Source organism: Myxocyprinus asiaticus, chromosome 31 (assembly GCF_019703515.2).
Source record: "Myxocyprinus asiaticus isolate MX2 ecotype Aquarium Trade chromosome 31, UBuf_Myxa_2, whole genome shotgun sequence".
Classification (NCBI taxonomy): domain Eukaryota; kingdom Metazoa; phylum Chordata; class Actinopteri; order Cypriniformes; family Catostomidae; genus Myxocyprinus; species Myxocyprinus asiaticus.
Window position 1 is genome coordinate 38585575 of NC_059374.1, and position 26097 is coordinate 38611671.

General features: G+C 39.7%; 1 protein-coding gene across 5 annotated transcripts; it reads right to left on the bottom strand.

Annotated features, from left to right (window-relative positions):
* Positions 1-1927: 1927 nt before the first annotated feature.
* Positions 1928-21639, bottom strand: LOC127422560 (inward rectifier potassium channel 13-like). Of its 5 annotated transcripts, none has more exons than XM_051666189.1 (5): positions 19835-21639; positions 16692-16766; positions 16214-16325; positions 10576-11085; positions 1928-3899 (listed from the first exon to the last, which is right to left on the bottom strand). In XM_051666189.1, exons 4-5 carry the CDS (start codon positions 11054-11056, stop codon positions 3292-3294), a joined length of 1089 nt encoding a protein of 362 aa, XP_051522149.1. In that variant the 5' UTR covers positions 11057-11085; positions 16214-16325; positions 16692-16766; positions 19835-21639; the 3' UTR covers positions 1928-3291. The 5 variants fall into 5 exon arrangements, with proteins under 5 accessions (XP_051522149.1, XP_051522150.1, XP_051522148.1 ...); XM_051666190.1 differs by having other exon boundaries at positions 16214-16328; XM_051666188.1 differs by having other exon boundaries at positions 16214-16328; positions 16674-16766.
* Between the last annotated feature and the right edge of the window lie 4458 nt (positions 21640-26097).

Sequence of the window (26097 nt, forward strand, 5' to 3'; positions counted from 1 at the left end):
GCCTGCCTTCTTCCCATAGTGTATCCTACTGCCATCTCTTCTCCAGGTAAACGATGCACACACACCTGGCCATCCACATGATCTAAAAGAAAACATGATTCATTAGACCAGGCAACCTTCTTCAATTGCTCCATGGTCCAGTTCTGATGCTCACATGCCCATTGTAGGTGCTTTCGGCGGTGGACAGGGGTCAGCATGGGCACTCTGACTGGTTTGCAGCTACGCAGCCCCATACGCAGCAAGCTGCGATGCACTGTGTGTTCTGACACCTTTCTATCATGGCTAGCATTAAGTTTTTCATCAATATCTGCTACAGTAGCTCTTCTGTGGGATCGGACCAGATGGGCCAGCCTTCGCTCCACACGCATCAGTGAACCTTGGGCGCCCATGACCCTGTTGCCGGTTCACCGGTTGTCCTTCCTTGTCAAATTTGGTCAAAGTCGCTCAGACCCTTACGCTTGCCAATTTTTCCTGCTTCCAACACATGAACGTTTTTTTCGGCTGGTCATGTGATCCTAACATGGCAGCCCCCATGAGGGTACCTTCTTCATGTAGAATGAAACAGCTTTTATAAGGTTACTTATATGACTGGAGTCTTCATATCATGCGAGTCATCAGGATTATACACCGATCAGCCACGACATTAAAACCACCTGCTTAATATAATGTAGGTCACCCTCGTGCCGCCAAAACAGCTCTGATCCGTCGAGGCATGGACTCCACAAGACCTCTGAAGGTGTCCTGTGGTATCTGGCACTAAGAAGTTAGCAGCAGATCCTTTAAGTCCTGTAAATTGCAAGGTGGGGCTTCCATGGATTGGACTTGTTGCTCCAGCACATCCCATAGATGCTCAAACGGATTGAGATCTGGGGAATTTGGAGGCCAAGTCAACACCTTGAACTCTTTGTCATGTTCCTCAAATCATTCCTGAACAATTTTTGCAGTGTGGCAGGGTGCATTATCCTGCTGAAAGAGGCCACTGCAATCAGGGAATACCATTGCCCTGAAGGGTGTACGTGGTCTGCAACAATCTTTAGGTAGGTGGTACGTGTCAACGTAACACCCACATTTCCAGAGCATCACACTGCCTCCGCCAGCCTGCCATCTTTTCCCCAGGTAAACAACGCACATGCACTCGGCCATCCACATTATCTAAAAGAAAAGGTGATTCATCGGACCAGGCCACCTTCTTCCACTGCTCCATGATCCAGTTCTGATGCTCACATGCCCAATTTAGGCACTTTCGGTGGTGGACAGGGGTCAGCATGGGCACTCTGACTGGTCTGCTGCCACACACACCCATATGCAGCAAGCTGTGATTTCTGTGTGTTCTGACACCTTTCAATCATGGCCAGCACTAAGTTTTTCAGCAGTTTGTGCTATAGTAGCTATCCTGTGAGATTGGACCAGACGGGCTAGCCTTCACTCCCCACGCGCATCAATGAGCCTTGGGCGCCCATGACCCTGTTGCCGGTTCACCGCTTGTCCTTCCTTGGACCACTTTTGGTAGGTATTTACCACTGCATACCGGGAACACCCCACAAGACCTGCCGTTTTGGAGATGCTCTGACCCAGTTGTCTAGCCATCACAATCTGGCCCTTGTCAAAGTCACTCAGATCCTTACGCTTGCCCATTTTTCCTACTTTCAACACATGAAATTCAAGAACTGACTGTTCACTTGCTGCCTAATATATCCCACCCCTTGACAGGTGCCATTATAACGAGATAATATATGTTATTCACTTCACCTGTCAGTGGATTTAATGTTTTGGCTGATCAGTGTGTGTCTATATATATATATATATTCATTTTTAATTTGTATCTAATATATTTTATATACATTTTAATTTGTTTTGGACCAAATTTCTCCAGTATTACCCATAAATGTTGGTGCTTTTGTTAGGATAAAAAAACACATCACCCAAAAATCTTCAAATACTTTAATCCTGTTTTTGTGCTCCACATACAACATTAAGGCATTTTTACAGATCAATGTTTACTCAATGCAGCTTGACAGGATTTACGGTAAGTAAATTGCCTGTATGCAGAGAACATTACAACTACAATTCTCTTTCAGAAAGTTTTTTTTTTTAAATCATGTGTTTATACATATAAGAATAAAGTGAAAACATTCAGCCTTTCCTGATGGACAGTACATACATGTGCTACATAGCTATAGCTTTACAATAATCTAAAATAAAGATCAAGCAGTGTTATGCCAACAATAAAATTGGCTGAATTTTCTGTTTTTGCATAAATTGCATTGCACTGATAATATTGAGATTTCCTTTCCCAAAATAATCTAGTAAATAATCTAATATACTTTATTTATTTACATAATTGTTAATTTGCCTGTTTGCCCCTGTTCAGTCCAGTATGTGACCTCTCTACTCAAAAGCCGTTTCAAGCTTTTCAAAAAATATTTTTAGGCACTTATTTGGGGTGATAATAAACACTTTAAAGGGATAGTTCCCTCTTAAATGTCAATTCTGTCATCATTTTCAGTGAATAATGACTAACGAATTATAATGAATGGCCATCGACTTCTGTTGTATGAAAAAGAGCAGCCTGGACATTCTGCAAAACAACTTTTGTGTTACACAGAAGATAAAAAAACAAAACATACAGATTCCAAATACATGAGGTTAAGTAAGTGATAACAGAATGAAAAAATGTTGGCGAACTATCCCTTTAATATTTTGTGTATTTTAATAAAGAAATACTTTACATACAAAAAGGCAACCTGTCTTTATAGAGCTATAATCAAATATACTGGGGTGAAATTTGGCCCCTCTGACATGTAATGCTGATAAAGTTGACGGGGTGCTAACAATGTCCCGTAGCCTTGAACTGAGGTGGCGCAACAATAAATAAGGGCTCAAACACGATGATTTGCTTCAGGCGCTGTGGTGTCACTGTTCAGTAGTTTCAAAGTGAAGATGATTTGTATCCAGTAAAAGTCCACTAAAAAAAAATCTGAAAGGTGAAAATCAACTCCCATAAATTGGCCTGACAAAAACATCTCAAATGACTGTCACTCATTTGTGTTGCTATATTACAGTGTACTGAGCAGCAGAAGATGTGAATGTAGATCACTGTGTCCGTAGCAGCAAAGTAGTTGTGATGGACTAGGTTTCAATGTCAGATTATAGCTAGCTGAGGTTGTCTTGTGGTATAATAAGTTTAAAACTGGAGGTTGTTGTTGTGAAATGAAATATACTTTTTTATGAACGGAGAAGATGTGCAGTAATTACTTACCAAACCACCCATAAACAAACATTCAACCAGTGCTACTCGACCCCATCACTGCCCTCCCCATTTATCTGGACCACCACATTGTCTTTCTCTATTGCGTCAATGGTGTGTGTGTTTGGGAGTGTGAGTGTGCAGGGCTGCGTGTCAAAATAGAGTATATATTCGGTTTTACTCTGCCCTTTCCTGCGCAGAGTAGTAGCCTTGGTAAAGCAGCTTCCATACTGGATCTCTTCTGGCAGGTAGGACGTCCTCTTATGGTAGGCAGAGCCTGTGCTCTCCTGAGAGGCGGAGAGGAACACCACTAACTCGAAGTGTGATTGGCTAGCTGGGGAAAATTTATTGTTTAGGGGACTTGACTGAGATAAGTGGTGATAAAATGTCAGAGGTGACAGGAAAAGAGGGCAAGGACGTGACCCCAGGTCATCCACAGTGAATTCCATTGCCGTGTGGTGGAGTATGTGATCGTCACGTTCTTCATAGAGAACAGCACTCACACACACATCTACTAGTGGCCTGGGAAGCAGGTTACACACGCGGAACATCAAGCAGCGTTGACCTTTGACCTCACACACTACGGCCTGCGGACTAAACAGGATCCCACCACAGCGCTTTTGAGGGCGAGAGAACTTAGCCACAAATGCACCTGAGAGACAGAGAGAGAGAGAAAGTGAATGACAGGTTGCCACAAAAGAACCTATTCTCTAATGAGAAAAAAAAGATTTAGAGCCTAGTAATCGAAATAAAGGTCTAGTAATCTACAGTTAAACCAGCAACTGTAATTTTGTAAATTTATTAAGGAAAATTTGGAAGGCTAATTTGCCATGGGTTTAAATTGATTAATTAATAAATAATTTAATATAATGTCTTGTTTATTTTTCTTACTCCATTGGCAATTGTTTTTCTTGTTATAAGCAGGGCCGTAACCACAATATACTGTACATTGAGGGGGACAAGTCCCCCCAATAATCAGATATGGCCAGATTGTCCCAATAATAATAATAATTTCTTTATTTATCACATAATACATTTGCACATATACAGTGAAAATCTTCTTTTTTCACATATCCCAGCTAGGCTGGGGTCAAAGTGCAGGGTCAGCCATGATACGGCACCCCTGGAGCAGATAGGGTCAAGGGCCTTGCTCAAGGGCCCAACAGTGGCATCTTGGCAGTGCTGGGGCTTGAACCCCCAACCTTCTGATCAGTAACCCAGAGCCTTAACTGCTGAGCTACCACTGCCCCGTAATTGATATCCTTGTTGCTGTTCTGCTGCAGTCCATTATGCACCACTGCCTAATTGTCATTAAGTTGTTGCAGGAATAACATAATGGTTTAAAATTGTTTTAGCACGATGAGTAGTCTAAAACCGCTCGTCAATGTCATTTGAGAAAGCCAGTCAAATCGATGAAGGCTGTACTCAAGTGTCTGAAGCTAAGCGGGAACCTCGCGGATTATTCCAGCGCCACACATCAGCAAGCAGTTCAGGTTACTGTCATGTGAGATGTAACTAACTAAACATGCAATATTTGCCCACTATTTTATGACTGAAATGTTGTACCGACCAACAGTAAATTCCAAGGGTGCAAATCCATTTGGTGAAATTCACCATTTTGAATTGACAATATATCATTTACAGTACGCGATTCGTATGTCATTCATAATTGTGAGTGTAAAAACATTAACAGAGTAGTTTTCAGCGTATCAGGCTTAAGACAAAGAGCGAATGTGTGTATATTGTAAAGGAATTGAAGAATGTGGTAATTTGGCAGGCTTTTGAAGTAGCTTTTCAGAAAATTCACTTGACATTGTCTAAGAAAATTTTCCATAAAACACAAAGTAGAGCGTTTTCACCCTCAGATCAGAACTTGAACATGGTAAGACTTGTGAATTTGTGACCTCTATTGTGTTTTTAGGTTTTTGCAAGGACAGTGTCATATATTTTTAATGCAAAAGTTATTAGGTAACAATTTAAAATCAATTTAAGATTTTCTAAAGAATTTATTTTTTATTTGAATTTGAATTTTGTACAGCATCTCCTAAGAGTCTTCTTTTATAAGAGACCATTTTATTTTGAGGATGAGCCACCACTTAAAGGAGTAGTTCACCTAAAAACAGAAAATGTACTTTTACTCACTCATTTACTCACCCTTATGTTGTTCAAAACCCACATGCTGACATTTAGACATTTACACAATGAGGGCAGTAAATAAACTTGATGGCAGTAAATAATTTTGTGTATTTTCTATTTGCTAGCCAGCTGACACAGTCATGTCATGTTTGTCTTGTACTGTGTGAACGTAAAAAATATATATGTCTTTTGAAACCAACCAATATCAAATTTTGGGCCTTTATCGCATTTAAAGCCTTTATTCAGAAAAGTATTGCATTCGGCACCTTTTCTATCTTAAAGGACCAGAGGACCACTATATTTGTGACCTCAACACCTACGATCCCCCACCCCCAAAATGGTTTGGTCCCCCCAGTGTTCAAGACATGGTTACGGCCTTGGTTATAAGCAGACCATTTAAGTCTCTGAAAACAAAAAAATAATATCTTATATGATTTTGCTTTCAAGTAAATGTATCTTAAAGATTGATAAGACATTTTTACTGGAATTTTTTTTTGCAGTTCATTCATCTCAATGGCAGTTGTAAGCACGAACCAACCTATACTGCACAATAAATAAATAGTATTAATTAGTATTTTTGTCTTGTTTTCCCAGTAAAAATATCAAAACATTCTTAAAACAAGATGCATTAACCTGACAAGCAAAATGGCATGAGAAATTAAAGGGATAGTTTACCCAAAAATTTAAATTCTCTCATAATTTACTCACCCTCATGCCATGCAAAATGTGTAAGACTTTCTTTCTTCTGCAGAACACAAATTAAGATTTTTAGAAAAAAATATCTCAGCTCTGTAGGTCCATACAATGCAAGTGAAGGGGTGCCCAAAATTTTGACGCACCAAAAAAGCACATACAGGCAGCATAAAAGTAATCATAAGATTCCAGTGGTAAAATCCATCTCTTCAGAAGTGATATGATAGGTGTGGGTGAGAAACAGATCAATATTTAAGTCCTTTTTGCTAAAAATTCTTCTCCCAGTGCAGTAGGGGGCATATACATGAAGAATGTAAATCACCAAAATCACAAGAAGAAGAATGTGAAATTGAAAGTTAAAGTGGCGATTGACTGAGATGGGAGAAGAATTTATAGTCAAAATGGACTTAAATATTGATCTGTTTCTCACTCACACCTATCATATAGCTTCTGAAGACATTAATTAATACACTGGAGTCTAATGGATTACTTTTATGCTGACATTTGTGATTTTTTGAGCTTCAAAATAATGGCACTCATTTGCATTGTATGGACGTGCAGATCTGAGATAGTCTTCTAAAAATCTTAATTTGTTTTCTGCTGAAGAAAGAAAGTCCTACACATCCGGGATGGCATAAAGGTGAGTAAATGATTTTAATTTAAATTTAAGTCTTGTTCTGAGATATATCTATCTAACTAAATTTAGTGATATTTATGCTTTAAATAATAATAATAATAATAATAATAATAATAATAATAATAATAATAAAACTATTTGCCAATGGGGCATGAAAATAAACATTATTCAAAGTTAAAACAAGTACAATTTTCTTGCCCTATTGGCAGATTTCTTTTCTTGTGTTACACATAAATTTAACTAATTTTGTCATTTTTCTCTGAAAACAAGACTTAATATATATATATATATATATATATATATATATATATATATATATATATATATATATATATATATATATATATATATATTTGCTGTTATATAGGTTATATATGTGCTACTAATATAGTAATATAATCTTGTGTTAAGAATGCTTACATATTTTTACTGGAAAACCAGACAAAAATAATGAGTAAGAACATTTTTTTTTTCCAGTGTACTGTCATTGCACCGATGAGAATGCTGATGGAGATTGCAGACTGCCTCTGTCAACTGATTTTTATGTGTTTATAGGCGGATCTTGATCTTTCCAATATGAAAGATGCGCTAAATTATTGCATGATTAGCAACTGTTGCTTATGCGTTATCTAGGTATTCCATTGCTATAACATGGTGGTGTAGTAGTGTCTGAAGAGGTGGCCATACTGTGAATTCATGAAGAAATACAAAAATATTCATAAAAAAATTATACATGCACCTGGTCTCTAAAATTCATATATTTACATTTATATACATTACATATTTAAAATGTGTAAGATATCTTTTTTCCATAAAAAAAAAAAAAAAGACTGTAGTCCCACATGAGCTTACAAAATGTATATCAGGGTAAGTTTGGGTGGTGTACAGTACACTACTAAGAACCATGGTATGGTAAATATGTATTTAAATTAATAGGTGTTATTAATGTTACTTTTATTAGGCTACTATGAAAATTGCTAATACTTTATAATTACTCTAATTATTAAGCTTATACATACATAATACGCAATAAACTGTTAAGCATTGTAGCTAATAAGGGTGTAGTATAATGTTCAAGTTAACACATTATCTTGTATTACCATACAGTTTATAGCCTACATAAGAATTAATGTTTTTTTTATTTTCTTTATTTGTGTACTATCATGTGCTTTTCTGTGTATAGTGGAATTGTTTTACTACTTAGAAATATAAATTGAAATAATTTGATATCACGAGAAAAAGGCACCACCGATAGCAGTAATAGGAAAAAAAAAAAAAAAGATTTATTACGGGACACACTTCGCATCTGCGAAGAGCATAAAAAACTAGCACAGGTGCAATAATATGCAGTATTTTCTCAAGTTTAATTGCATAAGTTAAATAATATATATATATATATATATATATATATATATATATATATATATATATATATATATATATATATATATATATATATATGTACACATATATAAACATATATATGTTTATCAGGGAAATAAATTTACAGCACAAATTATGGTTACTCCAGGGATGCTTGTGAATCAGCATCTGATTGGTGGATCAGCTTAGTCAGACTGTCTGTCTTGCCCATGCCATCAGTTGCGTCCCTGCCTCCTGCTGCTCTGTGTGCATTTAGAGAGAATCTCTGTACACTTTTTAAAATAAAAATCACAATTCACTCAACGGTGCTGCGGCTTCGCATTATTGGACTGAAAAAATTCCAGGTCAAAAGCCTACTCGTTATTGTGGCGGCCATATGTATCATCACTTATTTTAGGTGGGCATATGCAAAATACCAAGAAAGATAGGTCGGCATATGCCTGCGTATGTCCTAGACTACACTACTGGCTATAAACCCAAAGACCTTGATTAGCAAGTTCTGGTGTGTTAGTTTTGAAAATAAAATCATGAAAATGGACTTCTAGGAGTAGGACTGAGTGCCCTACCCTTAAATTCAATGCTTATTGTGTAATCTATTTATATTTTTTAGAATTTACACTTACTGAGCACTTTATTAGTAAGACCTGTACACCTACTCATACGATTATCTAATCAGCCAATCATGTGGCCGCAGTGCAATGCATAAAATCATGCAGATACGGGTTAAGAGTTAATGTTCACATCAACCATCAAAATGTGGGAAAAATGGTATGATTGTTGGTGCCAGACAGGCTGGTTTGAGTATTTCTATAACTGCTGATCTCCTGAGATTTTCACGCACAACAATCTCTAAGAGTTTATTCAGAATGGTGCCAAAAACAAAAAACATCCAGTGAGCGGTGGTTCTATGGACTGAAATGCCTTGTTGATGAGAGACAATTGTAGTGAGCAGAATAGCATCTCAGAATGCACAACACTTCGAACCTTGACGCGGACAGGCTACAAAAACAGAAGACCATGTCGAGCACTTTATTAGGACCATAGTCTTCCTAATAAAGTGCTCGTGAGTGTATATTTTAATAGGCACTCTAGAGTCCCTCCACATTTACCCTGAAGGTCTCAGGACCAAATACCCCAGGATCATAGTTCTGCACTACAAAGCAAGGATTGTAATGTTTCTATTAGACCTAGTTCTGAGGTTCTCGTGATGAGTTTTATGTGCGTCAAATAAAAGTCTTTTTTGAGCTCAGTCTTACAAGCATGAGAACTAAAGATCCCTGTGACTTATGTACAGTATGCTGAGTCACTGTGAGATGAACTATGGTAACTAATTGATCATCTTTCAAATGAATTTCCATTTCTTTCCGATGTTTGTTTTAAGAAGTTACAGTTTGGCTCGCTATGCTAATGTTTACACCTACAAACAGGGAAGCATGTTGAAATCTTCAACAGACAACAATTCTTCTGGTTTAAGCAATAATGGAAATTATACTTACCACATTACAGTGGACCCAAAAGTATTTGGACACTTCAAGGAATATTCAGTTCAAGTTAAGCTCAATCGACAGCATTTCTGACATAATGTTGATTACTACAAAAATGAATTTAGACTCGTCCCTCGTTTATTTAAAAAAAAGCAAAAATCTGGGTTCCAGTGAGGCACTTCCAATGGGGCCAATCTGTAAACAATAAAATACTCACTGTTTTATAGCTACAAGACTTAAACAACATGCACTTTATCATGATTTTAGTGCTATAAAATAATAAAATCTACCAATGGGCTAGATAATAAAAATGTAAAATCTTAAACCCTGTAATCCCAGTAATTTACTAGTTTGTCGCAAAAACTGCAAATTAAACTACTTCACAGCTCAAATTATACACAAGTTTTAACAGAAGAATTAAGGTAAATGCTTTTATGAAATCACATTTTTATGTTTACACATGTCTGCCTTTAAACCCTCTAAAAATTGGCCCCATTCACTTCCATTGTAAGTGCCTCACTGTAACCACAATTTTTGCTTCTTTTGTTTTTAAGAAAAGGAGGGACGAGTTCATATTTTTGTGGAAATTAACATTATGCCACAAATGCTGTCGATTGAGCTTAACATTTGTATTGAATCCAGAATATTTCTTTGTCACACATAAAAATGTGACTTACTTTCAGAACTAACTTCCCTTTTTTGTGTGTGCATTTCATAAATTACTTTTAACCAAGTGGTGTCAAGGTAATTTTTAGTGGATGTATGAAGTCAGTTCCCCTCAAGTTCACACAGGTGTCCTACCAGAGTGAAGATGGAGTTCAACACATTAACTATGGACATGTTTCACTACCATTTGACTACCTGAAAGTGTCTAAATACTTTTTGTCTTCATTTTGTACAACACAATCTATTGTTTTATCATTTAAAACCATTCAACTCCATTTTTATGAAATGTTTTGCTTGGGACATAATAGTGAAGAAGACTACATGTGTACCAGTGATGAAGGCTTCCAGCATCAGGCCCAGCAGCATCTGCAGAGCGAGCAATGCAATGGCTAATGGACAGTCAGCGATGGGGTACATGGTGCCGTACCCAATGGTCAGCTGCGTCTCGAGGGCAAAAGAGAACGCGGCAGTGAAGCCATTTACATGCTTGACGCATAGTATGTGGCCTGGCGGTGGGTTGTCATGGTCGGGCACGTCTAGGTCTCCGTTAACACGGGCGAGCAGGTACCACAGCACCGCAAATATCAGCCAGTGAAGCAAGAAGGAGCCGCAGAATGCCAGCACCACCCATCGCCACCGCAGCGCCAGCCATGTCCCCCACATGTCCCGTAGGGCACCCAAACACGTCTCTCTGCGCCCTGCATTGGCTCGCATCAGGCTCCGCCCATCCTTGCTGACCAGTCGCTGATGAGAAGGTTTGGTCATCAGTAGGCAGGAGGCGGCATTATGGTCACTGGTATTGCTTGTCATGGCGATGGGAACTGGCGAGGAACTGGCACCTGGAGAAGTGAGCTCTCGATTAGTTAAAAAGATCAGCAGATTACCATATTAACAGAATATTCCAGGTTCAATACAAGTTAAGCTCAATCAACAGCATTTGTGGCATAATGTTGATTACCACAGAAAAATGTATCATCTCGTCCGTCTTTTTCTTTAAAAAAATAAAATAAATCAAAAAATCATGGTTACAGTGAGGCACTTACAATGGAAGTGAATGGGGCCAATTTTTGGAGGGTTTAAAAACTGAAATGTGAAGCTTATAATTTTATAAAAGTCCTTACATTAATTCTTCTGTTAAAACTCATGGGTTATTTGAGCTTTAAACTCATTTTAGGGTTTTATGGTTTGTTGACATTACATTGTAATGGCAATGAAGTTGTAAAATTGGATCTAACTTTACACAGAAAAGGTTAGTGTTACATTTTATCACAGTTAAATCATGTTAACAGGCATACTGTTTATGTCTTGTGGGTATACTTTTGAAATAGTGAGTATTTCAACATTTACAGATTGACCCCATTCACTTCCATTGTAGGTGCCTCACTGGATCCCAGATTTTTGATTTTTGGAAAGGGGAGGGCAGGTCAAAATAAAAAAGAAAAAAAAGAAAATTGTGGTAATCATTATATTATGCCAAAAATGCTGTCAACTGAGCTTAACTTGCATTGAACCGAGAATATTTCTTTAAAGGAAAATTCTGTCTTTCTTTCTGCCATGGAACATATTCCAAGTGAATGGTGACTGATCATTCTGCCTAACATCTGTTGTATTGCACAATTTTGGAGCACAGTTTTGATTTCATGGGGCCTTTAACAGATTAACCAGTAGTATAAAAATATTACATTTGCATTTACATATAGTCCTTTAGCAGAAGCTTTTATCTAAAGCGACTTACAAAGGAAGAACACAGCAAGCAATTTGTCATACAAAAGTCAACAATATCTGCAGTTTGGCACTGCTAAGTTCTCAGAGTAGCTGGAGTAGTAAAGAAACTAGCGCAGAAGAAAGAGACAAAGAAAGGTTTTTATATTATTATTAAATAGTAAGTGCAATTAGTGTGGATTGGTTAAGTGCTCGTGGAACAGATGTGTTTTCAGCTTAGTCACATTAGTCACTTGTTTTATTCTTTAGAAAGTGAGAAAGGGAAAGGAAGAGATGTTATGTTGTGTAACTTGTGTTGTGTTGTGTTGTGTAGAGTGTGTAGTTCTGCACTGATGTGGCTGCCAGGTGATTTAATTGGTGATGTTTCTCAGTGGGGTGTGTGTGTGGAATGGACAGAAGGAATGTGTGTTAAATCCTTTCTTCTTTCACTGTTCTCTCTCTCTCTCTCTCTCTCTCTCTCTCTCTCTCTTTCTCTATCTCTCTTGCTCTCAATCTCTGTTAGACTACAGCAAGTAATTAGTCTGACACTAAAAAGCATAACTCCAGATGCCAAAATGTTTTTTTAAATGTTTCACATTTCTTAACCTGAAAGAGAATATAACCCACTTGTATAACTATTAAAAATGGTCTGTAATATCAGTACTCTGCTGAAAACAACAACAACAACAAAACAGTTTAAACCAGCCTAACATGGTTTGCTGGTGCTTGCTAGCCTTGCCTGGGCTGGTTTGCTATAGAGGGGTTTTATGCACTTGACAGCTGGTCAGGCTGGATGACCAGTTGGCTAACCAGCTTAACAACAACTTTTTTACTTTGATTTATAAACTTTAGGATGTCCTGACAGTAAATTAAAGTGTCTGAGTGTGAGGGTGAATTGATGCCGATGCTTGAAGTTAAACTGTAAATAAGACGAGAGTTTCACACTTTTTTTTTTTTTTTTAATTAACAAATGTTAACTTGCCTTCCAGGTACTCCCTGGGTGAGGACAGGGAATGTTGCACTGCAGGAAGTTTTCCTAATGGATGGAGGAAATTTAGCTTAAATCTATTTAAGGACACAAATGCTAGTATATTGATGACTCAGGTCTCATTAGCCTGACCTGAACCTGATGCTTGACCATGAAGAACACATTTGATTGAAACATATCAGAAGTTTTGATATACACTTTAAATCTGTAAGATACTGCAAAAGATAATAAGAGAGATAATAAACCTTATATTCATTTCTCTTACACCGTTGATTTTTTTTACATTTATTTTTTTAAGCATAAATTGAACAAAATTTAAGGAGGTTTATGCTTTAAACAAGAACAAAATGCCAATGGGGTAGATACAAAAAAAAAACATAATTTAAGATATATTCTTAGAAGTCTTATAATCTTACACAATTTTGTTTCTCACATAAATGTATTTTGGTCCAAGGATATTTTCAAAGATATTTTTACTGGAAATCAATGCAGTGTATTGATAAATATTTTCTTTATACTGTGAACCTAAACTTCATAAGAGAATCCATCACATGATAAACAGAGTTGAAGATAGTGAATGTTAAACTGCATCTTTGTGCGTGTTTGTATATCACGACACATGTTTTTTTCATGTGACCTGGTCTGGCCACAGGCAAACATCAAAATTATCTCAGCTGATAGTGTTATCGATATTACCATTGTTGTGGAAATGTAATGCTATATGCTATACCATGGTTCCTTTGGTATGTAAAACTTTGCTAATGAAACATGAATACAGAAAATCTGCATTATGTGCATACTACAGTATATACTGCGAAAATATAAGTATGATACAGTACTAATAGATTAGTGAGTTAGTATACTATTCCGAATATAGCCACTGACAAGACTAAATTACAATAACTAAACATTCTTTCTTTCTTTCTTTATCTCTTGCTCTCCCTCTCTTTCTGTCTCTTTTTTTTGTCTTTCTTCCTCCCATAAAGTATTCTCTGATTCTTAATCAGTTTTCTAATTCTGCCAGATTTTACATGACACCGTATGTTTTTACACAATATCATGACACATATCAGTAAACATCTTAAGGAACATGAAGCTTTTTACATACATGATTCTGTTACATATAAGCCATAGTAAAGAAGTTTCTGTTTGCTGTGATGTCCAAGTTAAACATTGAAAAATACTATTAGATGTAAATATAGCAACCCGATATCATGAAAATTTGTCCCAATAGTATGAGGTGGCGAATTCGTATCAATTTGAGTTCATTTGTATGAAATCATACAAGTTACACACCCACCAATGAGAGACACTTGTTTTCTTCCATTTCTATACTACTGTTTTTTTTTTTTTCTTCTCTCAATTTGGAATGCCCAGTTCACAATGTGCTTTTTTTTAAAGTCCTCGTGGTTGTGTAGTGATTCGCCTCAGTCCGGGTGGTGAAGGACGAATCCCAGTTGCCTCCGCGTCTGAGACCGTCAACCTGCGCATCTTACCACGTGGCTTGTTGAGCGTGTTGCCACAGAGACATAGCGTGTGTGGAGGCTTCACGCCATCTACCGCGGCAACCACGCTCAACTCACCACGTGCCCCACCGAGAACTAACCACATTATAGTGACCACGAGGAGTTTACCCCATGTGACTCTACCCTCCCTAGCAACCGGGCCAATTTGGTTGCTTAGGAGACCTTGCTGGAGTCGCTCAGCACGCCCTGGGATTCTAACTAGCGAACTCCAGGGGTGGTAGCCAGCGTATTTTACCACTGAGCTACCCAGGTCCCCATCTATACTACTGTTAATACAAAACTGTGTTTTCATAATTTTAAACTCAAACCCCATCCCTACACCTAACCATAGAGTGTAACACCGCACCCTACCCAGAGTGTAAACATAACCATGATATTAATGTTAAAAGACCTGATGTGTAATATGGAAGAAAGCAACACTTCCAGGTTCTGAACGTGTGTTTGAGAAGTGTATGTGATTGGTTGATATATAAGCCGTACGTTTTCGTACAAATTAAGTTGTACAAATGTATACAATTTTGCCACCTCGTGTATTGTGACGTATTCTCAAGAGACCATGTTGAAATATAGATATAGATCATTTTGCCTGCATTTCATTATTGGTTTTCTAGGAATTCTATAGTTTCTTAGATAATTGTTTCCTTTCATCAGCCATGCCTTTGATTGACATCTCTATAATTATTAAGCTACTTCAATGACACATCACCTTGTGAATGCTTACTGTGACACATGAAAAAAAATAGCAAAACAATGACCAGCTAATTCCTGGATATAAGATTAACCTGGACCTTTGGGGGTAAGTGTGTGTGTGTTGTGTGTGTAATGAGAGAGAGAGTTTGAGTTGGCTTTGCTGTCAATTACTGTAAGCAGCGTATCTGCTGGACTGTAGTATATTGTGCGTGGTTTCCTCATGTGAACTTTGGGATTAATTCGAATGGAAAAAAATGTGTTTTGTTTCGGTGAGGTTAGTTACAAATTTAACCAGAGATTTCATCTGATTAAAACTGAGTGACTCTCCACAGCACACAGTTCAACGTGTCAGAGTGCAAATGAGTCTGGTGTGCTCATGGGTAAATGATTATTTCAAGTGTGTGTGTGTGTGTGTGTGTGTGTGTGTGATTAAAATCGGGGAGAAAAAGCATGAAGGAAAGAAGAAAAATAGATGAAGATTATTTAAGGGGATAGTTCACCCAAAAAATGAAAAATTGTATATATATTTAAAAAAATAAAAAAAAAGAAAGAAAAAGAAAATTATGTCTTGATTTACTCATTTTGTTGTTCCAAACATGTATGACTTTCTTTTATCTGTGGAACAGCAAAGGAGATTTAAAGATTTAAGATTCATTCACTTTCATTGCATCTTTCCCCCCATATATACCATCCATATGTGAATGGTGACTGAAGCTGTCATTTTGCTAAACATCTCCTTTTGTGTTCCACTGACAAAAAGAAAGCCATGGGATTTAAACAACATCAGGGTGAGTAAATGATGACAGAATTCTCTTTAAAACATTAGAAATTGGAGACTTCAAAATATGCATCCTTTGTAAATAAACTATAGTTTTTGATAGACACATTCACATGCAAACACTGTCCTGTGCTGATCAAAAGGGCTAAGTTTGTGATTAATCACGGTCACCCAGGGAATTAAATAATCTATTTTCCCTTTCTAAGTGCAAATCTATTTATTATATATAATAATAGAGCATTAAAAAGTTCACTTCTCTTTCACACAGACACCGCTTTACTCACCAAACGTCACTCCTTGGGGTTTATTAAGGATTCCTCAGTGCTTTGACGTAGTATGAAACCTGTTGAGATGTTCCAAAGAGTTCCAGAGTATGAGGAACTGTGTACCTCCAACCTTCTGTATGAGACACCCAAAAAGTCAGATGCACTAAAGAACTTCAAACACACACTCAATGAGAGACGGCCCTGCAACACATTGGTCACATTACTCAGCATGTGGCCAATTAGGAATGCTTGAAAGAGGAGGAGAACACCTAGAGTAACTTCTGTGTGTGCTGAAAGTGTGTTGAAAAGAACAGTAGCTTGCCTTTTTGACCCATCATTTCGAATCTGATTTGACAACTCAACTACTGCAAATGACTCTTTCTCTTTCAGTTAAGGGGAAAAACCCCCACATATTTTGTCTAATTTTAGTGTGTCACTGACTGTATGTTTTTGCATGAGTGCTTGTATGAATACTTACGTAATGTCTCTCACTTACAGCAAAAGGTCAACCTTTTTAGCAAAAACTAGATGATAATTTGATGCTCCTGTAGGTGTGACATTCGCAAAATTCCTTAGGAAAAAAAAATAAAGATAAAGAGAGAGTATAGAGCTATACATTAATGTGGATAGCATAGTTCAGATAATTTGTTAATAACCAAATCAGATTAACAAATTATTTGGTTTTTGACATTTTTATGAGAAATATTTGAGTTCATATGACTTTTGATTCAGTCAAAAAAAAAAATTATTATATATATATATATATATATATATATATATATGTATTGACAATCAAAAAATCTTGACTATATATATAGTCAAGATTTACACATTTCAATTTCATTACAAAATTCCATCAAATTGAATTGATTAATCTTTAATAAAGTAAAATAAAAAAAATTATATTTTAAGTTTTATCATTTCATTTTTTTTAAACATTACACAATTCCCTCAAAAAACTATTTAAGATTTACACATTTAATTTCTTAACAAAATTCCATCTAATTGAATTGCGTGATCTATAACAAAATTAAAATGTTCTGTGTGGAGTTAGCATGTACTCCTCGTGTGGGTTTCCTCCGGGTGCTCCGAAAAAACAAAAAACAAAAAAAAAAACAGGTTAAGTTGATTGGAGACTCTAAATTCTCCATCAACTCTAATGTATGTGTGTCTTAGCCCTGTGATAGACTGGCTACATGTCCAGGGTGTTTCCCTGCCTTTGGCCCCAGACAGCTGAGATAGGCACAAGCACTACCTGGCTATAGAAGTTGGATGGATGGATAGTTGTTTTATTTTATTTTGATAAAAATTACGCATTTCAATATGATGTTATGAAATGTAAATGCATAAATCTCAGTGCTTTTTTTTTTTTTTTTTTTTAAATAGATTACTTTTTTATGTTGCATACTTTGGTATCTGTAGAGTTTGAGAGTGCGTTTGCACACCAATATACTGGTAAATACCAAAAATCAACTTATCAAAAAAACGAGTTTATACCAGACTTTTTTTTCTTCTTTATTTTCACGAGACTTGAAATAATCGTATTCTCTGCTTTTGACACAAGGTATGCACACATAACTCACGCACATTGGGTGAACCAGTAAGAACGCTTAGATGGATTACATGGAACACAAAATTCCGGCAAGGTGCAAAAACTTGTAGATCGGTTTATGCTTAATCCACTTTTGATCCCCTAAGAGAAATAAGTTTAAAGTGTTTACATGACCTCACGCCTATGGAAGTAACCAGTGTTTACATGGGACTTGAAATCAGCTTTTGACTTCAAAACATAAACAGGTATGTGCACAACACCTGCACACTTTGGATAAAACTGTAAGAATGCATGGAACGCAAAATGGGCAAAAATCTAAACGCGTCGATCGATTTATGCGTAAACTGTTTGTGACCTTACCCTAAATGAAAGCCGTTTTAAGGCGTTTACATGAACACGTTTTCAGCTTGTCTAGCAATCGGTGCAAGATCATGCATGTTAACGCCCTCATGCTGAGATCTCTTGTGAAGCTCTAAAAGTGAGGGGTCTTGTTCTTAGAACACTCTGAAAAGCAGGAGACTTCGATCATGTCATTAAATTTGGTGTAGAAAAAAGTTGCTCTTGGGAAAATGCTACAAACATGTAACGGGATCAGCTAGTAACATTTTCTGCAGCATCGCATTTGAATACAGAATTGTTGCATCACACAGCTGAGAGTCTCGGTTCATTGAAGTGATTAGAATTCTAAAGGTGTTCACATAAAAGATAACAACTAATGACTCTACAAAGCAATCAATGTCCTTTTACAGTTGCTTTTTAGGCAAACATTCAAATGACATATTTCTATGTAAATTGCTTGTATTTTGGATCTTTTATTTTACTTGATGGGTAGTTTACATGAAATGTCCTGCAGTGTAACATGCTCAAACTAAATAGCATTATCTAATTTGCATTATTATTAAATATTTTGTTTTATGACCTCACATTTATAAAGAAACTACATTGAATATTTCTACTTTTAAAAACTAATTTGTAACTGCAGAACTATTTAAGCGAACTGCAAAAAGATAATGTGATTAAAAATTTTGAAAAATTTACAAGAAATGGTGACTAGTCACAGCCACTTAAATATAGACTGCACGTAGCCTCCCCCAATGCCCCAAGTTTCCATATGCACACACACACACACACATATATATATAATATATATATATATATATATATATATATATATATATATATATATATATATATATATATATATATATATATATATATATATATACACACACACACACACACACACACACACACATTTTTACCTAAAATCTTAATGTGAAGAAATAGGTTAGTATCCATGACCATGTTGTTTTCCAATGACCAAGTCACAAAGAAAGCAAAAACCATATGACAAGAAGTCACAGAAGTTAGTGCAGAGAAGAGACTCTGCCCTAACAAGTTTTGCACAATACATTAGCTCTTTCCACATATCACTGTTGAACAAAATAAGCACAGTTTGAGTCTGATAAAATGTTGTCAAGCCTGACCTGACAGTAAAAATTTCCATTCTTTGTGCAATCGCACCACGGAGGAAAGAGTTAAGTAGGACTTAGGGTGACACTAATATTTTTTCAGTAACATATTCATTTAATTTATAGTTTACACTGTCCTTGAAGGATCTGTTAATTTTTATTTTATTTATTTATTTATTTTTAAATTAGAGCCATAAAGCTTGCCTTTTGTTTAACATCTAGCAAAATAGATATTTTACATGCAGAATATTCCACAAGACAATATAATAACTGAAACTTGGTAGTTGACATTACTTATCAAGCAGTGTCCTGCAGTGGGACATGCTATACTTCATCTAAAACTATTTTAAGAAAACAAATTCTAATTCTTTAATAATGCATACAGTTTTTTTTATTTTTTTATTAACGAATATTAATAACAAGAGCAAATGTTTGTATTTTTTTTTTTATTCAATTACCAAACCAAAAGGCTCAAATAAGCTGAAATGATAATTATAAAAGTATTTTCCCTTAAACATTCAAATGTTTTAGCCTAAAGATTTGTTATTGGGGGGAAAAGTTCATGTCTATGTTATTTGTAAACCATCCAAAAGATCCTGCTTAAAGTTTACATACCCTTGGGTGGATCACATGTTGCGTCTTCCAGCATCAATGACTGTTTGCAGCCTTTTGTGATAGTTGTGTATGAGTCCCTCAATTGTCCTAAGGCAGAGCTGGGCCTCAACATCATTGAGCCACTGTGGGAGAGAACTCAAACGTGCAGCGCATGCAAGGCAACCAAGGAACTTAAAGGACCTAGAGGTTTTTTGTCAACAAGTGATAATTGACCTTCACTGCTCATTCATGTAGATCTACTGGATCATTACAAGCGATCTATAATATGTTTTTCTTTCAACTAAACTTTGGATAACCCATGCCTTAATCTTATTGTGTCATTATACAGTGCTTTTAATGGTCAGAAGTTCATATTTGAACTTTAAAGGTTCTGAAAAATAAAGGACATCCTGGCTATATTCATTTTTATTATCCTGGCACTATACTGAATATCCCTCAGGAACTGTTTAATATTCCTTTGTGTTGATTTACCTGAAAAATGTGTATAATACACCTAATATGTATTAATATAGTTTAAAAGTTTTTTTTTTAATACAGTTTTTGTCAATCATTATTTTACATTCAATATTTTATAGTTTTCTGTAGCATCTCATTATTTTTTAAGCAATGAACGTTGGCCATAATAAATTAGAATGATTTGCCTTGTTTAATACATTGAATTCCAGCAGATGGCGCACTTGAGCCGCAAAAAATTCCAAGCAACAAACACTCACACTGGGAAAACTGAGGTTAATGAACTCTCTCTCTCTCTCCCTCTCATTGCCCTCTCAGAACAAATGTTTCACAGAGGCTCTAAAGCACATGGAGCACATTTTAGTAGACACAGTCATCCACAAATACACATAGAAAAGGCTTGTCACTGAAATAGAACAGAGGATTTGAAAATGACAGTCTCTAAATGATAAATGTAGTCATAATAATAAATTGTAACAATTAAAACAATATCATTTTAGATACTTTTTCTTTTTTCTCCGTGTATCAACCATTATGTCAACTCCATCACTTTCATTGTAAAGACTTTATATATAAAAAAAGGCATGGAATCAACAAAACCCCTGAAGTTGTCCTGTGGTAGACATTAGCAGACATTAGCAGCAGATCCTTCAAGTCCTGTAAGTTGCGAGGTGGAGCCGCCGTGGATTGGACTTTTTGGTCCAGCACATCCAACAGATGCTCAGTCGAATTGAGATGCTCCTCAAACCATTCCCGAACAATGTGTGCAGTGTGGCAGGGCACATTATCATGCTGAAAGAGGCCACTGCCATCAGGGAATACTATTGCCATGAAGGGGTGTATCTGGTCTGCAACGATGTTTAGGTACGTGGCATGTGTCAGATTGACATCCACATGAACAACCGGATCCAGAGTTTCCCAGCTAAACATAGACAAGAGCATTACACTCCCTACACCGGCTTGTCGTCTTCCCACAGTGCATCCTGGTGCCATCACTTCCCCAGGTAAATGGCTCACACGTACACGTACGTCCACGTGATGTAAAAGAAAGCGGGACTTATTGGACCAGCCGACCTTCTTCCACTGCTCCAAGGTCCAGTTACGACTTTCGTGTGGCTATTGTAGGCACTTTCGATGGTGGACAGAGGTCGTCAGCACTCCACAAGCCTTGCCGTTTCAGAGATCTAGCCTTGTCAAGGTCACTCAGGTCTTTACACCAGTCCATTTCTCCTGCATTCAATATGTTGACTATGAGAACTGATTGTTCACTTACCATCTAATGTACCCAGACCTTGACATGTGGCCTTGTTAGGAGATGATCAACGTTACTCGCTTCACCTGTGAGTGGTCATAATGTTTTGGCTCATCAGCGTATACCTATATATATTATGCTGAATAATTCATGTTCAAAGAGGTGACTTCAAAGTTAACTTACATTGCTTCACTTTTAGCCACAACAAATGGTTTGGGTGTTACACTTGATTTATTTCTTGTTGACATTGTGTTATTTGGCAGGAGGAAGAGCAGGGAAATGTCTCGGTTACTGTCGTAACCTCCATTCCCTGATGGAGGGAACGAGATGTTTTGTTGATGTAGTGACACTAGGGGTCGCTCTTGAGAGCCCGGAACACCTCAGATCTTTGAGAAAAGGCCAATGAGAATTGGCGAGTGGAATTTGCATGCCACTCACCCGGACATACGGGTATAAAAGGAGCTGGCTCACAACCACTCATTCAGGTTTTGTGCTGAGGAGCCGAGACAGGGTCCCGGCCATTTCAGTGGGTAGTACAGCATTGTGGTAGGGGGAACACAACGTCTTGTTCCCTCGATCAGGGAACGGAGGTTACGACAGTAACTGAGACGTTCCCCTTCTGTCACTCACTCAACATTGTGTTGATGTAGTGACACTAGGGGTACCTATACGAAATGCCACAACTAGCTGAACCATGTTACGTGGATTGCCAGTGCAGGTACAAGAAAGCTGCTGCGTGCGTAGTAGCAGGTGCACTGGTCTGCACGTAGCCTCCCCCAATGCCCCAAAAAATGTTGTATAGTTCCCCACATCCCTGGGTATCTAGCTTTTTTTTCCTTTTTTTTTCTTCTTTTATGGAAGCAGGCTGCAGCCTTTTCTCTCCACAGAGTATTCAGTTATTCAGCTTGGACCATTTTAACACTCAATATATGTGCTGGGGAAGGTGTTCTTTTCCTATCCTATTCTTTCAGGGGAAAAAGACCCCGCAGAGACCACATCCTGCCCGAAGGGGAGGTAACATGTGGCAAGCACGTCATGTGGGCTCAGAGCTGCACATGGAAGAGGCACGGTGGTAGGTCCTGCCTGAAAGGGGAGGAGCTTGAAAGGGGAGGAGCTCTACAAACATGGCGACCGGGACAGAGAGGGCTCTGTCAAAGGGAGACGCAGGTCTGCCGACAGGGAGACCGTACTGCGGAAAATACATCACAGGGGGTTACCGGAGTAACCGGCACCTGTGGAGCACCTACTTTAGTAAGGACTTATTAGCACATGTACTGTTTCCGGCTGTGAATTCCTACGTTGAATTCGCGAGCCACAGGGCTAGGGAGGAAGGACGTCCAGGGTTCACGGGTTTGTGAACTCGCATTGGAAAAGAAGCGCACATCTTCGCCTCTTTGGAGGGGAAAGGCGCTATACGCAAGCGATACACCAGGCCAGCTGTCCATATTCCCGAACGTACCTGTTCGTACCTGACATAACACGGGACGAAATCGGCTCAACCCGGAGATTGTAAAATCTCACGAAGGTATTGGGTGTTGCCAGCCCGCTGCCCTGCAGATGTCTGCTAGAGAGGTGCCATGGGTCAGTGCCCACGAGGATGCCAGACTCCTTGTGGAGTGTGCTCGTATTCCCAAAGGGGCGGGCATGGCCTGGTCCTGGTATACCATAGCGATGGCATCTATGATCCAGTGGGCAAGCCTCTGTTTGGAGACAGCGTTCCCTTTCCGCTGTTTGCCAAAGCAGACAAAGAGCTGCTCAGAGCGTCTAAAGCTCTGCGTGCGATCCAAGTAGATGTGCAAAGTATGCACTGGACACAGCAACGACAGGGCTGGGTCAGCCTCCTCCTGGGGCAGCGCTTGCAGGTTCACCACCTGATCCCTGAAGGGGTTGTGTGAATCTTGGGCACATAGCCCGGCCGGGGTCTCAGGATTACGTGAGAGTCACCCGGACCGAACTCCAGGCAGGTATCGCTGACAGAGAACGCTTGCAGGTCCCCGACCCTCTTGATGGAGGTGAGCACAATCAGGAGGGCCATCTTCAAGGAGAGGTCTTTTAACTTGACTGACCTAGTGGCTCAAAGGGGGCTCCACGAAGGCTCAGGAGGACCACGGAGAGATCCCATGAGGGGAACAGGCATGGCCTAGGAGGATTCAGCCTCCGGGCGCCTCTCAGGAACCTGATGATCAGGTCGTGCTTCCCTAAGGACTTACCGTCCACTGTATTGTGGTGTGCCACTATGGTGGCCACATACACATTCAAGGTGGAGGGGGACAGCCGTTCCTCCAGCCTCTCCTGCAGGAAGGAAAGCACTGACCCAACTGCACATCTCTGAGGGCTTCAGCTTGGGAAGAACACCAATTCATGAACCGACGCCACTTCAGGGTATAGAGCTGCCTCGTGGAGGGAGCTCTGGCTTGAGTGATCATGTCTACCACTGCTGGTGGTAGGCCACTTAGGTCTTCCGCATCCCGTCCAAGGGCCAGACGTGGAGGTTCCAGAGGTGCCCCGTCCTTGAGAAAGAAGGGAATTCTTCCTCAGGGGAATTCACCAGGGAGGGGCTGTCGCGAGGAGTGTGAGGTCTGAGAACCAAGTCTGGGTGGGCCAATACGGGGCCACGAGGGTGACCTGCTCCTCGTCCTCCCTGACCTTGCACAGGGTCTGTGCAAGTAGGCTCACTGGGGGGAACGCATACTTGCGCAGCCCCCGGGGCCAGCTGTGTGCCAGTGCATCTGGGCCGAGGGGGGCCCCCGTCGGAGAATGCCAGAGTGAGCAGTGGGTGATCTGGCAGATGGGGCCATTGAGAAAGCGAACCTTTTACACGTCCCTCATCTCGACCAGATTCAGACACAGGTGGCGTTCCTGGACCACGAGGGTGGACATTGCCTGCCCAAGTGCTCGCGCCGTGACCTTCGTTGCCCGGAGGGCGAGGTCGGTTGCCGAGCGCAGCTCCTATATCACATCGGGATCAGGACTACCCACTTGCAGTTCCTTTAGTGCCTTGGCCTGGTGTACTTGCAGGAGGGCCATGGCATGCAGGGCAGAGGCAGCCTGACCAGTGGCGCTGTAGGCTTTGGCTGTCAGAGACGACCTCGTCCTACAGGCCTTGGAAGGGAGTGCCGGGTGATCCAGCCAGGTGGCTGCGCTTTGCGGGCACAGGTGCACTGCAACCGCCTTATCCACCTGAGGGACCTCCGTATACCTCTGGGCCGCCCCGCCATCGAGGGTAGTGAGAGTGGATGAGCTGGGAGGTCGTTTCGGGCAGAAAAATGTGCCCTCCACGACCTCGTCAGCTCATCGTGCACTTCCGGGCACAGCGTGACTGCGAGCAGCGCCTTGAACCCAGGAACCAATCATCTAGCCGCGAGGGCTCAGGGGAGAATGGAAGGTTCCACTCCAACCCGACACACGCGGCGGCCTGGGCAAGCATGGCGGTCATCTTGCCGTCAGCCTCAGACTGGGCGGGCCAACCCGAAGGTGGCAGCCCAGTCGAGTCCTCGGCGTCTGACATCGCCAGTACGCTCTCTGATGCAGCGATTGAGCACTCATCCTGCCCCGGAGCTCCGAAAGGGACAATAAGCTGGCCCTGGGGCGAGCTGGTCTCCTCTCGGAACTCGCCGGGGGCACCTCTTCTTAAGAGGTGAATGGAACAGCAGTAGTATTCAGCTCGCTGATAGTACAACCGCTCGGCTCCGAAGAACAAAATCTGAATTAGTGGTTGCGAGCCAGCTCCTTTTATACCCGTATGTCCGGGGGAGTGGCATGCAAATACCACTCGCCAATTCTCATTGGCCTTTTCTCAAAGATCTGAGGTGTTCGGGACTCTCAAGAGAGACCCCTAGTGTCACTATATCGACACAATGTCGAGTGAGTGACAGAAGGGGAACTGGGCTCAGTACTTTTCTTTTTTTCTTTTTTGGATTTTTTCCCTTTTTCACCCAATTTGGAATGCCCAATTCCCAGTGCGCTTTTTAAGTCCTCGTGGTTGCGTAGTGATTTGCATCAATCTGGGTGGCGGAGGATGAATCCCAGTTGCCTCCGCGTCTGAGACCATCAACCCACGCATCTTATCACGTGGCTTGTTGAGCGCGTTGCCACGGAGACATAGCGCGTGTGGAGGCTTCACGCCATCCACCACGGCATCCGTGTTCAACTCACCACGCGCCCCACCGAGAACGAACCACATTATAGCGACCACAAGGAGGTTACCCCATGTGACTCTACCCTCCCTAGCAACCGGGCCAATTAGGTTGCTTTGGAGACCTGGCTGGAGTCACTCAGCACGCCCTGGGATTCGAACTAGCGAACTCCAGGGGTGACTGCTAGCGTCTTTTACCACTGAGCTACCCAGGCCCCTGGCTCAGTAATTTTCCAGTGTTCAGTCAACACCCATGAATTTCCTTAAGCAGAGATTCGAACGTTAATCTTCTGATAATGTTTGTGGAACTTGGTCCACTGTCCCGATTCATGTTTTCCACAAGATAGAAGGCTTATTACACATTTCCCCCCTTATTTCCTCATCACATTCCTCATCAGACATCACAGGAATCTGTATTTGTGT